Below are 16,299 nucleotides of genomic sequence, written 5' to 3'. Positions count from 1 at the left end.
TGCGTACATCAACAAAGAAATTTTGGTATCAAGAATTGTGACAGGGGCATATTGCAAACCCTCCAGGTCTTTTACAATGTCATTAATAAAAAAATTAAATAAGAAAGGAGCTAAAATGCAACCTTGTTTAACTCCTACAGATGCACGAATCTTTGGAGTAAGATGTCCTGCCAGGTCCACTTTAACCTGTAACAATGTATCGGAATACAATGACTTTACAAGAAATAATAAACGGTGGTCAATATTTGTTTTTTCCAGTTATATATCAGGACAAATATATGTATATGTATATATAAATTGTCCTGACATATTACAAAAAGTAGACCAACAGCAAAATAAAACAAAATGAAAATAAATTGTTGGTACACTTTTTATTTATTGTAGGGCGGGGAGGGTCACCTCTTTTCTCTTGTGGGAGGACTTTATGTGAAAAGTGACTGACATTTTGGGAAAAATATTTATGACTGCCTATATAGCAGCTCTAAGTGTTACACAATGTGATTCCGGGAAACTAAAACGTCTCATCTTAGAGCATAAGGAATAAACATACTTTTCAGAACACGGGAAGATACTTTAAGGTATACATTAAAGTAATTTGTCAAAGTTATAGCTAAAGTAGTTACCATTAGTCACAATTTTTAAAAGTAACACTTTATTATATCCCATTTCTCAGAATGACATAAAACACAAGGTTTAACTTAGTGTTTTTTTCAAAAGATTTAAAAATGACAAATGTTTCTGCTTATACCAGTGACAGTAGTTGGCTTCCACATTAATAAGATAGCGACCCTAATGTTGGTATTATTCTGTACATTATAAAAGCTATTGAAAGTGCTGAATCTGTGTGAAGAGGTAGATAGCTGACAGTTCCTTTAATGTTCAGGCTGCAACCTGATGAGATTAACCACCATACTGACATCAGACTCAACAGCCATCTTTGATAAAGCCATTCTTTAAGTCTTGTGATATTCCTCCACCAAACCCTTGTGACGTCAATGAGGCCATAACCTTGTTACTATAAAAGTAATTCAGTTTTGCAGCATGAGAAGTTCTCCCATGTTAAATTCCAATGAAAGGTACAAATTATTCTCTTATTGGCAAAGTAACTAATTATAATTTTTTTATATATTCTTTGATTTTATTGATTTTTTGTACTGCACTGTATCTGCAGCACTTCACAAATAAAGCTTAATAATAATAATCATTACATGTCACAATTTGTAACTAGCTACATTTAGGTTCTGGCACCTGAAATGTGAAAATCAGTCTTCTTTGTTAATGCTTGTGTAAGTGTACTCTTTTGGATTTGCTATCTGTTGGCAGGCTCTGTAATTGTTGATTTAACCAGACTTTTGTAAACCAGTATTTAGGAATATAGTCTGCCTAAAATATATTCTTGTTGGTTGTTTTAAGAGCTTATCCTATGAACTTTAAAACCGAATCCAGCCTCCCAGGCTGGAGCCGGGAAGCAGGATGGAGGCGGGGATTACCACATGCTAAATGGCCGCCTAATCGCCACCCGCCATCAGCCCGGGTCCAAGCCAGGTCCCAGTCACACTCCAGCAGCACTTTTTCAAAGTTAAAGCCTTCTGACTTAGAAAAAATGCTGGCGGAGCACAGATAGGACCTGGCTTGGACCCGAGCTGTTGGTGGGCAGCGATTAGGTGGCAGTTTAACATGCAATAATCCCCACTTCCATTCTGCTTCCTGGCTCCAGCCTGGGAGGCTGGAGCCAGTTTTAAAAGTTCATGCGATAAGCTCCTAAAACAAACCTATCATGGGATTTTCTTGGCAGGATTTGTTCAGAAGGCGGGTGCCTCCCTATGAGGCTGAGAAAATGTGACTTGTCCAAGGGCAGCCAATGAATTTCCATGGACAAGCAGGGATTTGAACTGTGGCTTCCCACTGCCCTAGTCCCACCCTCAAACCATTTCACCACACTAGCCTATTAGTGACTCCTAAAATTTACTCCCTAATAAATTAATGCACGCTTGATTTAGGAGGGAAGCAGATCAGCACAAAGGGACGGCTTGAAGCTGCTCTTGCCCAAGATGCCTCAGGGCCACAGCAACCACATGCCGCAGTCTCAAGGGCGCCCTCCACCGCAGTCCAAAATTGGAGCTGAAAAAAATACTCCTTTTTGGGTTGGGTTTCCATGGCCCAGAAGCAACTTCAGTGTGTCTTGATGGCCTGCGTAATCTAATCACCATGCCCACAAGTCAATCAGAAGATGGTTTTTTAGGCCTGTCTGTTCGGGCCCTTACTTAATTAACAATGAGAGGCCTGAATCATATTGCTAACCCCAACCAAAATAGGCCCATTGAATAAACAGGATTTACCCATAGGTTCATTCACCTTTGAACAATTGATTCAGTGGGCCTACTTACTCTTTCAGCCCCTGGCAAAGGGTTCCTGGCACTGCAGACTGGGAAAATGGCATCTACACTACTCTCCTGATCCTTGGATGTCTTGAGACAAGGAGTTGCTGCAAGACCTTGAGTGCTCTCTCCAGCTGTTTCTTCTCAACAAACCCAATGAGCAGATACCATTTCCCAGTGCCCCAAACTGCAGCACCTTGGGAATCCTCCAGCAGGGACACCGCATCCTGAAAAGATAGGTTTTTGGGGAGGTGGCTTCATCAGATGTAACTGCAATGGCAGAACTCCATCACCATAGTTGCATCTGACAAGGAAAGATCTTGGCCTTCATCCTTCATGATTTACACAAACATAAAAAAAGTTATAAGGCACTGAATTATTATATTAGTTTCCTTCCTTTTTGATAAGTTATAAAAAGTCTTTGTTAAATCATGTTGTTTACTAGAATTATATATTATTTTCTACTTGAATTTACTAGAAATTGAGATCATTTTTAAAATGTAAAATATGCATTTAACTAAAGGCACAAAGGTCCCCAGATCACACAGCCTAGCCCAGAGTTTGCCCCCTCTCCTCTAATCCATGGGGCAAGATAGAGGAATCTCAGTGCAAGAATATTGCCTAGAAAAATACATGTATGTATATATGTATGTATGTATATTTTCATCATCTTTTCTGCTTGATATTTTTGCTTGAATGACATACTTTGTGCAACTGTGGTTGCTGCTTAAGATATTGCATTCTATCAGGGTCTGATCCCTGTGAAATCAAAAGGGGTTATTTTTAAGTCTCAGGTTTTGGCCCTGAAATCTCAGCACCTGGACTACATCTGACCTGGTCAAACGTATGTGCCATGGTTTTGTAATGTTAGTTTGTTTGTTGAGTCAATCAATAATGAACCCAAAATGTGCTGGTTCATTTTAATGATTTGCAAATTAAGCATGTGACTGAGTGTAACTCTCTATAAAAGAGGGACCAGCTAGACAGTTTTACCTTCCCCTGTCACAATGAAGGCCTTAATTCTAGCAATAGCCTTAACCCTTGTGGGTAAGTACAGTTTCACCATTTGCCACAAAATTAATTAAACAAAAAATATTTTTTCAATTAAAATCTAAAATACCCCAGTACCTATTTATAATATTAAAAATTTTTCATTATCACAAATAATTGGGGAATATTTACAGCTAACTCTGCATGGATAAAGCATGGGTCTGCATGAATAAAGCAACATCTTTTTAATAAAATGAGTGCTATGTATGCTGTAGAGATGCAGGGGCTTAGTGGTTAGGACGCCAGTTCTGACAATCGGACGATTGGCAGGTTGGTAGTTCTAGGCCCAAGTGCTGCATGATGGGGTGAGCTTTTTTCACTAGTCCCAGCTTCTGCCAACCTAACAGTTTGAACACATGCAAATGCAAGTAGATAAATAGGTACCACTTTGGTAGGAAGGTAACAGCATTCGGTGCAGCCATGCTGGCCACATGACCACCAGAGAAGTCCTCGGACAATGCTGGCTCTTCAGCTTAGTAACAGAGATGAGCACCACCCCCTACAGTTGGTTACGACTCGACATTCATGTCAAGGGACTACCTTTACATTTACCTTTATGTATGTTGTACCCATGTGTACATTTAACTTCTGTTTTTATATTTCAGGTTGTCAGCAACAAGATCAACGTAAGTATCCCTCCATTTATTCCTATGAAGAAAAATAAATACATCTATTCAATCTTGGAAGTGTGGTTCACACTCTTAAGTTATTTTAGATAGTTAGGCCAAATATTTTTCCTATATTGACTATCATACCTATTTGAATTTTCTTTTCCAGAAATTGAATCAAATAGAAACAAAATTTTCTCCTATAACTATGAGTTTGAAATTCTGAATAGACTTCCAGGAAAAGGTTTCGCAAGTGCTGGAATTAAAGTTAAATGTAAGGTGGATGTTGGTCAAATTGATTCAGATCGCAAGCTTATGCAGGTAAGAAAAATAATCTAATATGAATGTTGCTTTTTCTCTGAAGTTTTAAAGTTTTGTCAGCTCAGGTAGAATTCAACTAACACTCTTATTTTTTATGCACTGACCTAAATTCCAATTCACACTTTCCCAGCTAATTCTCACTGAGCTCAAGCTAACGTCGGCCTTGGAGGATTTGTTCTGCTGCGTGGTCAAATAGACAGTAAGATGTAATTTCGGATGCACAGTAATTTATTGCTGAATCAATTCAATTGTTCTCGGGCTGCAACACCTGAAATTATTTAATCGGATGATTTATGTAACTAGTAAACAGTCATATCTTGTCAAGTAAAGCTGGATCCCATTGCATATTTCTGATGATTAATTTCATGTGACTGTTTTAATGACTACAGAGTGTACATGGCAATTTATTCTCTACTCTGCATATATTGAGCTCTCTATTTAATATCTAAAATGTAACAGATATTTGGCTTCACAAACGTCTTTGCTGCTATTCCTTGGAAAATCCTATACAACTATACACTGAGTATGATTCTACCATAGCCACTTATATCTTAAGTATTCCCTTAGCTGTTACAGTTGAAAGCAGAAGAATTCCTGACAGATTTACAGAAATATCCTACCCCTCACTGCCATGCCTATTCCTATGCCACACACAACATGAGGCTGATGTGCTACACATATCTTAGTTCAGGGCTTGGCACACAAAAATGTGAGGTTTATTAAGCCCCTGGTGAGTTAGTGGGTTTTGTTCAACTCCATAGGTCAGAAATTATGCAGACCGTTTTAGGCTGCGGACAGAAATAACAGAAAAACAGGATCACAGGATGTTCACAAATGTGATTGACTGGCTCATTCATTCCCACTGCAGCCACTTATCACTGTGGATCTGTGAAAGGAAACTAAGGACTCACCTCAATTGTACTTCAAATGGCAGGAGAATGCACCATTTCAATCATTGATACCTCAACACACATGTTTGGTGCTACAAACCTTCGCCAGCCAGTGGAGAATTCAAAGAGGCAACAAGAAAAGGGTCAATGAGAGAACTAGTGAGCAAGGGGGAAATGTCAAGGATGCTTTGATTAGTGGGTATCTTTTTCTGGCTGATCTTATAGCAACACCAAAGAAAACAGGGCCGTTTCTCTGCTAGGATTGTCTTCACTAAATTTATAAACCTAATAAGGCAATAATAAAGCTGAAATGGTTTATGTAACTGCACTTTAGCATTGTTCCTAAAATGTTTGCTAGATATCTGTCCTGAGATAGCTGTTTCCTGCCATGCAGCCTCCTGAAATGTGTTAGGTCATAGGAATCTGTCACAAGTGACACCCAGAGAAGTACTATTAATCACATTTGTGGTGAAATATTGATTATTCCCTGTAATCTGCAAGAGGGCTAATGTTGATAATGATGATGTTTTCTACCTTCAAGTTATTTACAACTTATGGCAAGCCTAAGGTGAACCTATCATAGGGCTTTCTTAACAAGATTTGTCCAGAGCAGGTTTGCTTTTGCCTTCCTCTGAGGCTGAGAGAATCTGACTTGCCTAAGGTTTCCATGGCCAAGCAGGGATTCTGACCCTGGTGTCCAGAATCGTAGACCAACACTCAAGCCACTACACCACACAGGCTCTCTAAACTAATGTTACAGTGACATAAAGAAATATCTGTGTATTTCCTGATGTTTTAATGCGAGAAATTTGATTATAGCAATATTGAGAGAGGCAACAGAAAGTATGTTTAACACTATCCTTTCATGTAGCTTTACAGATGGAAGAACCTGTATTGGTGTAGTTGTTTTCCTTTGCAAAGCTAACAAGAAACTTTATCGCATTGGCCCTGGAACGGGCCTGTAGCGTCCCTAAACGGAACGTTCTGGGGATGGGAGGCAGTGAGGAACACATTTTACTGCACAGCAAGAACGCTGCTGCCGCCAACCATCCCCATCCCATTCCGGATGTGTTCCCCAAGGGGCGATTTCCAGGAACACAAGCATTCCCGAAAATCGACCCCTCTGGGACACATCTGGAACAGGATGGGGACACTCGATGGCAGTGGCAGCGTTCTCATTGTGCAGTAAAATGCATTCCCCGCCACCTCCCGTCCCCAGAACATTCCATTTTGGGATGCTACCAGCCTGTTCCAGGGCCAGAGCAATAAAGTTCAAGGTCTTTGGAGATTGAGAATGAGGAAACATTTAGGAACAAAAGAATTAAATACCTCCATCACTTCTGTTGTTCCAACAAATCCAGAGTCCTGAACCTGCTATAAAGTCAAAATAAAATATAGGATGATCTACCTTGAGCCCTCTTATGTATTGGCCTTTTCAAGTATAACATTTTTTGCTTTATACATAATAAGAATAAGAATAATAACAATAACAATAATTTCTTACCTTCCTCCCCCCGTGGATCAAGGCAGGGGCACAACAACAATTAACAAACTAACAACATCTGTTTTTTAAAAAATTAAAATTTTATTAATACATTCTAAAACAAAACATGACAACAAACAATACACCAAATCAACAATAAATACAGGCAATAACCCAGGTAAGGCCTTGAAAGTTATGGATAAAAGATGTGTTCAGGGATCCTGAAAGACATCTTTCCATAAAAATTTAGCTAAAATTGGGGGATGTCTAGAGACTAAATCTTGCTGGATATATTCAATAAATGGGTGCCAAATCTTATGAAAGGTCAGTCCAGAGTATAAGCCTCTTGCTCTGTTGTTATTATCTGCCATTTTCTCCATTAACCACAAGTCCCAGTTAAAACACACATCGATTGAAAAGACAAATAAAATGTGCTTATATTAAAACGAAGCCTGCTGGAAGAGACTGGTCTTTAATGCTGTTTTAAAGTCAGACAGTTTATTCAGCTGTGAAATCTCTTCTGGCAGGTCACTCCATAATCTAGGGTCTACATGAAGTTTTGGCAAGTCAGAAACTAATGTTGACCAGCACACTCTTCCCTCTCTAGTCCCTTTCTCCTTTCATTTACTTTGCCATTTCAACCCTCAAGTGTTTAAGACAGAATTTTGTTTTAAAATTAGACTTCAGCTATTTAAGATTATTTTACAGAGATCATAAAACCTAATTCAGTTCTGCTTTGAGTTAGAAAATGAAGTTAAGCGGGAAGTCCCTATTTCAGATCTGGAGAATTCTGGTTCAAAGAGGTCAGCAATGAAATGCCAAAGCCAGTTTATGAAGGGATGAAGTTTATGAATATTTTCACACGGCATCGTTATATAGTTCCTTTATTGTCCCAAAGTGTAGTGGATAGACGATTCCAAAAGATTTTCACATGAGGCTGTTAGTGTTCTTAAATCATTGCTAAATCATTCTTAAATCGTTGCTGTGTCCAGTGTGTGAATGTAACTGTTTTGAAATCATTTTGTAATCATTTATTGCTGAATTCTGATATATCAACAATTTAAAAACACTAACAGCCTCATGTGAAAATCTTTTGGAACTGTCTGTCTGTTAAGACGATTCCACTACACTTTGGGACGATAAAGGAACGATATAATGATGCCATGTGATGAAAATGTCCTAGTTTAGCCAGTTAATCTTCTGCTATTCCACTCCCATTGCTGCTTTTCAAATGTCCCAGATTTTCCTTCTTCCTTCCATTTTCCCTTTTACTTTTACCTTAACTTCATTTTCTTTAAACTGAGTTCAAAGTGCAAAAGCCATCTGTACTCAGTAAACTAAGCAGATGGGGAAAGGATAGGAGGGCAGAGTTTTGACCTCCCTAAACTCAATACATAAATATCAAGATTTCTCTGTTTAATACAGTAGTTCTGTGTATTCTTCATTAATAATTTTGGTTGTCTTGTCACCTGGCGGCAACCTTTGACCATACGCTGATATGTTTCAGTCACATGTGTACTAATTTGCATCTGTTAAATATTGGTGAGTACTGTATAAGGTCAAGAGAGGAGCAATATACAGGCCAAATAGTCCATTCATAGCTTACTGAATCATAGATTTACAAGCCAGGATTGAGGATCCAAACAAGTAAAATTCAAAAACTGGTCCAAAGCTACTACAGTACCCAAAAACTTCTCCTCGGTATAACAAAGACCTGAACAGGCTCTGTGGTAAGCTATACATAGATTGGAGTCTTAGGCCTGTTACAGACTGCCAAAATAAAGCTGCTTCGGGTCTCTTTGGAGGTATGCTATTTAAATGATGCATGGGTCCTAAGAGTCCGGAGGTCGTGCCAAAGCCACACTCCATTCCTAAGCACTGGAGTGGAGCTTTGGTGCAGCTTCCGCATTCTTAAACAGCATACCTCCAAAGAGACCCAAAGCAGCTTTATTTTGGCAGTCTGTAACAGGCCTTAGTAAATTGGATCCAGCTTGATTCTGAAAAGGTGTTGTTAATACTTTGGTTACTGTGTAGAGCAAATAATTAAAAATTGTCATTCCCTTTCATTTTTGTTCTGGACTTCCTCACAGGTTCCTTATAAAAATGGGGCTGCAGGGGTGGGCGGGGGGGCAAGTATTTACATTCATGTTAAACAGTGCAGGGAGCCTCTGTGGCCTGTTTAAATGATAAATCACTATTCCTGGAGGCTTCAAAAATAGGAAGGTAACTCATCCAGTATACATAGTTAATGCATCTCCAGGAAGGCACTTTTCCCATCCCTGTTTTAGATACAGGGAAGGGCTGTGTATGTACAGAAACATCTCACACACAATGTCATACTTTTCCTTTTGTTTCTTCTCCTTTCTTTTTTCATGTGTAGGCTATAGTTAACATACTGTGATATATAGATGCTTTAAAAAAAATTAGACAGCACATATAATGCTGCAATCTTGTGTATAGCCTTTCCAGAAATCTAAATAGGAAGACTCTGTGGTTTCCTTGAGTATTGTTTATTGTTTATTGTTTTGTTATGTGTTCTTTTAAATATTAAAAAAAAGATTACCATTCAAATTGGCTCCATGAAAACCCTAGGAGTTGGGGGAAATAACAAGAAATTTACACTTTGGATTTGTTGTTTGTTTGCCTAACAGGCCCACACTTTTGAAGTATTTGACTACAATGGCATCTACCCCTGGCAAGACTTCATTCCCTCACCCAAACTGACAGAATTGTTTGAGAGAGAGGTCAAGGATGTAATTATATTTCAACACAGGAATGGGCATGTCGAAGATATCATGGCTCCAGCAGATATCTCCAAATTTGCTTTGAACATCTACAAAGGAATTTTGAATTTATTTGAATATACCCTGAAGATCGACCAGAAAAACTACAATTTAAAAGAGGTGAACTCTTAATTTCCATAACATTTGTGATCCTGTGGCTTTTATTTTTCCTTGCTTTTGCACTAACCGCTTATGGTTGTGTGTTTCAGTCATGTGCAACACTGCCCAGGCTGTGCCAGTTAGAAAAGTTTTGTTAATCCTTCAGATATCCCATGTCATAAGATGTTTCTGAAGAAGGGGGCTCAGGTTCACACAAACCTATTGCAAAATTTAAGATGCCACAGACCTCTTTTTGTTTTTGTTGTGACAAACTAACACAACTATCCTGCTAGACATTTCTGCCCAGTCTGAAGACTTGTTCTGCAAGGCAGTTATTGCCAATACAGACATCTAAGGTTCAGGTGCCAATGATGTTATTTCACCAATGGCCACTTTCTAGTTGACAGCATTGGATTAAGATGGTTCTTCTAAACGCGATCCCATTTTACTTACAGTGCAGAATTGCTACTAACATCAGTAAAACAATTCCACATTGCCTTTTCAAGAGAAGTAATATATTTAGAACATAGTCCACAATCTGCATTTTCAAGCCCCACTTAACTGAAAGATGCAAACCTTTTTTTAAATTTAATGGGATGCACCTCCAGGTAAGAGAGCACAGGGCTGCATCACTACTATGCCTAACTGCCTTGAACTTTGGTTTTAGTATATACATAGCTATTTTCCTCCACATATATTTTCAAAGTGCTTCATATATCTTCTCAGCAGCCCTTTTCCACAAGATTAAGGAAGGCTAGTTTATCTCAATATTACTAACAGAGGCAGGATTTGGAGTTGGAAAGTAATGTCTTGCCTTAAGCTGTGGTCATGGCTGAGATCTACACCAAGACATAGCTGAAGCCATTAAGCACTGAAGTTACATTGTTGGTGCCATTACCACTAAACTGCACAGTTGATGCCATTAACAGCTACGTTTTCACAACTGTGATATTAGACCAATATGGTTGATGGGTCTGAACAAAAGAGAGGAATGTGTGGGCTATACTCACTGTGTTGTCCAGGTAAGGCTCAGTCTTTTGTATTCCAGGAACCAATAGAAGGTAATAAATGACCTCCTCATATCTACAGAATATGACAAAATAGAAAAGTTATTTGTGTGTGTATAGTGTTGATTTCTATACAGATTTGCCCTTGTTTTGGCTCTTCAGTATATATGTTAGGAGTGAGGGAGGTCAGGAGGAGGAAGCCAAAATGGAAGAGGTGAACCATAGAATTTAGGGGTTGAGACAGCACCCTATATTTTGAGATTCTAGGGTGCTCTGCTGAGTTGACAGAAAGAAGAGAAAAATAAAAATATCACCAGCTCAAATATGTTGTTTTGAGAAAGGGGCAAAAACTGAAACTAGGTAATGTTCTTGACCAGCAAGAATCAGATGAACAAATGAATTTACATACATTTCTGCATTTGTATATTTGGAACAATCAGTATTAGAGCTACATTAACAATGAACAATAGACTGAATCTGATGTTTGCTGTGATGTAATTGGTGGCGGGGGGTGTACTTTGTATTTTGTATTTTGCTCCCTTTGCTTTGTAATCCACCTTGATTCCGCAAGGAAAAAACAGAATATAAATAAATCATATTATTATTATTATTATTATTATTATTATTATTATTAAACTTGTGATTTACTACAAAATATTTCTTGCTACATTAAAACTGATCTGTGCCGTAAATCTGAAACAAATGTCTAATCCGCAGTTTGATACCGCTTTGACTACCATGGTTCAGTACTATGGAATTCTGGGGTTTGTAGTTTGTGAGATAGTTAGCTTTCTCTGCCACAACAAGCTACAGATTCCAAGATTCCATAGCATTGAGCCATGGCAATTAAAGCAGTGTCAAACTCCATTAATTCTTAAGTATAGATTAGACTAAAGTTACATCAGAACTATACTGTGTTAAACTGTAATATAATCATATTGAAATCCTGATTAATTTCATGTTCACTGCCATATATTTATGTTAATTATGCCAATTTTGATGAAGATGTTGATCATTTGAAATTAATTTGGGTACAGAGTACCATTCCCATCCATGGGGGGGGGGGGGGGGGGTTCAGTTCCACTCCTCCTACCTCATATTAGAAAAAAGTGCTCATGCTCTAGCCCTATTATAGTCAATGGGTGGTGACATGCATGCAGCCCCATACATGCACCACCATTGACTATAATGATCCTCAGATAAACAAGTCCATGCATGGCTAGCCCACCAATACAACAGGCCCACTGTAAATTCAGAACAGTGTTAGTTTAATTTAGAAAATAAATATTTTAATGTACTAATATTTAATTTAGGAAACTGGCTTGGAGGCAGTGACCAACATTCCATACCTGTATCGCACTATGCCTAGTTTTATATCCATGCTAATTTTTTCACATTCCCAGTGGCCTTAAGAAGGCATAAGAGAACGTCGTATGGCGTCTAAAACTGGATCCTGCCAAGCCCACAAAATGAGACAATTTGATATCTCTTCCCATTAAAGATTTAAAGGAGGACATACCAGTCTCAAGGAAGACTCAGTGGATAACTTTGATTGCACTCTATACTGGCTAAGATTTGCATTATCCACTCTATTATCATTTTATATCCAATGATAAAGTGAACAAGCAAGAGCGGACCATTATCACTAGACCACAGAGCATAATTACAGGGACCTATCACTTCAGGGGCTGTCCAAGCAAGTGCAAAGACATGGCATCTTTTCTCCTGCAGCATCAACACCATGCACTGTGGAGTAAAGCAGAAACCATCAAAGTTTAAACTGTGTGCTTTTCTACAGTGAAAGATTTATCCCAGAGCAAGAGTGTCAGGGAACTGAACTGATCAGATGCTCTTTGGGGGCATATGGCCAAGGAATCCACCTCTTCAGTGTTTCTATGGCTATCACTGTGGTTGTGGAAAGGAGAAAGTGAACAGCCCTTCTATTTCCAAAATTGAGTTGGACCAGCCAAGGCAGCAAGCAGAATGTGCCCCTTGACTGGGAGTGTACCAACCTAGCAGCACCTCAGAGAGAGAGAGAGGGCTTATCCTGTGGCATGTGTGACATTCTTTCTTGTGGCAATTGATGCAGTAGCAGCTAACTTTCAGAAGCGAGAAAGCTTTGGAGGGCCCAAGGCAGTACAACTTGCACAGCTAGAGCTGTTTGAATTCAAAGTATGATGAAAGTAGTAAAGTGTCCTTCCAATGCAAACTCCCCCCCCCCCCAACTTCATTATGAACCCTCATTAAGTCGGATTCAGTACTGACAGGTTATGGAGTGCTTCATACCAGCTCATTAACTAATGGGCAGCATAAGGCATATGGAAGACTCTAGACTTGAAACACCTTGGGGGGAAAAAGACAAGATTTAAACTTAGTAGAAACTCTCTAAGCATATACCAAAATTGTACTTCTGATGAATACAAAATTGTGTTTTAATGTTATAGATCTGAGCGAAACCTGCTAATGTGAAAAAGAAAGTGAAGGTTCCTTAGCTCTTCAGCAGTGCTTAATTATTACCGCTTTTATGGCACATCTGTGCATCTACAATTCTAAGGCTTCTAACAGAAGGATGTATGAGTTGTAGATTAGGTGTAATGGGATTTTTAGGGGAAGAGTTATCAGCCTTGACTCTGAAATCCCTTCCTTTTGAGGTTTAATTCTGACTGATCAAATTATTGCACCACATTTTTTATTAAAATTTTCAAATTATGCTTCATATACAATAAGTCCTAATTGGAACTGAATCAGGAACTTCCCAGTAGGGCAAGCCATGACTTGACTGAAGTCTGTAGGGGTTTTCAAGTGATCTTTCAGTATTAGCCCATGTTTGAATCTTTGACAAGAAATGTGTGAAAGGAAAAGAGTAAAAACATGACAGTGATTAAAGGCATGCATTATAGTGAGGTTATTTTAGGCAATCCCACAAGTGGGTGAATATATATCTAAGAAGACTATCTAGACTGACTGACTGACTTACTAACTAACTCTCTATTTATCTATTTTTATTTGTTTATTCAGAATGGCATTGAAGGCAAGTGCAACACAACATACCTCCTGAGAAGTGCAGAGAAAAATGATGAGATCTTAGTGACCAAGTCAAAGGACTTAAATGACTGTGATGACATGGTTTTAAAGGTTGTTGGTGCTGCATATACTACTCCATGCAAGTTCTGTAGGCAGGTGGGTTCAGTGAATGTGTATACTCTAAGGTACAATTGATATAAGCAAGCAGATCCATTATGATTTGTTTGCATATAATTACATGAATATTTTGTCATATGTTGTTCTGTGCCTTCAAGTTAATCCCAGCTTATGGTAACTTTAAGGCAAATTTATCATGGGTTTTCTTGGCAAGATTTGTTCAGAGGGGGTTTGCCTTTACCTCTGCCTGAGGCTGAGAGTGTGACTTGTCCATGATCACTCAGTGTATTACCAGTGTATGGCTGAGCCAGAGTCATAGTGCAGCACTTAAACCCAAAATCATAGTCCAGCACTCAAACCCCTACACTGTGCTGATTTTCCTGGCCATTCATTTATGGGACTCACCATACCATGCAGGAAATTTTAAATTCAAAAATTAATGGGAACAGGAAGATGATAATGATGCAGTAAAAACTGGAACCTTCATATAGCTTTTCCCACATAGGTTACCATGTAGTGTAGCTTTCCATATATGTGACAGCTGTGAAGTTAGATAAAGTTTATGTCTAAGCAGAAAAAATATCCTTGGAAGAAATATTTGGACACTACACTGGTCTCAGATGCCTTTTTGCATTTCCCAAATGCAAGAGAGAGACATGAAAGAAGAAAAATCTGTTAACATATGTGCTCTTATGTCTGAATTCTACCACTAACAAAAGGAGAGAAACGGAGATTGGAAAGCAAGGAGAAGAAATCTAGCATGTATGTGAAGCAAGGTACATACCTTGCTTCACTTACATGCACCCTCTCCTTCCTCTGCTCTCCTTTTGTTATTCTGGGCCACCATCAGATGAAAGGCAAAAGCAGTGAGGAAAGTAAAAGTATTAGAATAACAGCAATCTTTTCCATCTTGTGGAAGCAAGAGGAAATACTATAGCACTACTTATTTATTTGTTTGTTTATTTGGAGTATTTATACCCTGCTCTTCAGCCAAAGGCTCTCAGTATGTCTTACAATTGTTAATTAGACATTGCCCTGCCCTCAGGATTACAATCTAAAAAGACAAAATGCAAAAAGGAGAAGGGAATGGCATTGGGGAAGGGGAATAAGTCCATCAGTTCTTCTCTCCCTCTCAAGCCTGGACCATGTCAGATGGATTGGAGGGAGGGCCCGTCTTCATTTTCTGGCTAGGCCTGATGGAGCTGGCCTGCCTTTCTCTCCCTCTGAGGACAGATGATGTCAGATGCCATGGAGGGATGGCTCGTCGTCTTACTTTTGACTAGGCCTGATGGAGCTAGACTGTCTCTCTCTCTCCCTATGAGGCTGGATGATGGTGGATAGAAGGAGGGCCTTCTTCTTTTTCTGGCTAGCCCTGATAGAGTTGACCTGCCTTTCTCTCCCTCTGAGGACAGATGATGGTGGATAGAGGGAGGATCTTCTTCCTTTTCTGTCTAGGCCTGATAGAGCTGACCTGCCTTTCTCTCCCACTCCCTGAGGCCAGCTGATGGTGGACAGAGGGAGGTTGAGAAAAATGTATTGGCTTTGATCCAAAGATTCATCAAAAAAGTCATTTATGAAAACGACTTTGCACTATCTCTTCTCTTTTAAATATTAATTATAAGACTACCTATTAAGAGAAAACAGGGATGGAATTGACAGTTATTGCCAACATGTTCTTTTTGTGAGTGTCCCTTATACATGCATTACATTGGTCAGGAAGCAGATAATTGAACTAGACCAATCTAATCCAACTAGTCTAATCCAACAGCATTCTTCTTATGGAAAATCAAGATAACAGAAAGAAAAGAAAGACGGCATTAGAAAAAAATTACAGTGCGGCTGCGTTATACGTGGGTGCACCTTACACGGACTCCAGCGTACGCTGGAGGTCCACACCATAAAAAGCCTCAGTGCATCCAGAAGTTGTAATGGCATGGGCACCGCTGCATGCACAAGCCCCATTATGTTCAATGGGGCTCAAGCATACACCGAATTCCCCTTATGCAGAGGGTCCAGAAAGGATCCCCCACATAAGGGAAGAACCCACTGTATTTTCCTTGACTATCCTTTCCCCTGGCCTACTCTTCTCTTTAGAAAGGAAGAGCTAACTGAAAGGGAGAGCAGATGGTTTATATATAGAGTACTCCAATGTGAATATCTTAAATCTCCTGATAGGATTGGAAAAAACTCCTATCTAAAACCCAGACTGCCACTGCCATTTGGGCAGATGATATGGAGATAGATCAACCAATGGCTTTACTTAACATGAGGCATTTTTCCCATGTTGTCTCTCTCTCTCTTGCACTTCCCAGTCCACTGCCAAAGTAAAATAAGAGTTATAGTTATTTGGGAACTAGAAAGCCTCAGAAGGGCCAGGACTGAACCTGTGGTCTGTGGAATCCTATGATGAAGTGTACTAATAAAATTGTTGTATCCAATTATAATGAATGAGTGCTTATTTATGGATATCTTATCAATATAATTAATTATTATATATAACATAATAATAAAATGCCTTGCTATTACCTTTTTCGTAAAG

At 39.0% G+C, this 16,299-nt stretch overlaps 1 protein-coding gene across 1 annotated transcript in view; it reads left to right on the top strand.

Moving 5' to 3' along the window:
• Window positions 1-3,385: 3,385 nt before the first annotated feature.
• The window catches only part of LOC149316449 (vitellogenin-1-like), a 55,841-nt gene continuing 42,927 nt past the window's right edge, over window positions 3,386-16,299 (top strand). The window contains exons 1-5 of the mRNA XM_089518698.1: window positions 3,386-3,425; window positions 4,034-4,054; window positions 4,206-4,357; window positions 9,382-9,633; window positions 13,638-13,799. Of these exons, the coding sequence (XP_089374824.1) occupies window positions 3,386-3,425; window positions 4,034-4,054; window positions 4,206-4,357; window positions 9,382-9,633; window positions 13,638-13,799 (627 nt within the window). The remainder of the gene's footprint in view (window positions 3,426-4,033; window positions 4,055-4,205; window positions 4,358-9,381; window positions 9,634-13,637; window positions 13,800-16,299) is intronic.

This window comes from Sceloporus occidentalis, unplaced genomic scaffold, assembly GCF_023333645.1.
Source record: "Sceloporus occidentalis isolate IW3139 unplaced genomic scaffold, rSceOcc1.0.p SCAF_3, whole genome shotgun sequence".
NCBI classification, from domain to species: domain Eukaryota; kingdom Metazoa; phylum Chordata; class Lepidosauria; order Squamata; family Phrynosomatidae; genus Sceloporus; species Sceloporus occidentalis.
This window is presented reverse-complemented; position numbering and strand designations above follow the sequence as displayed.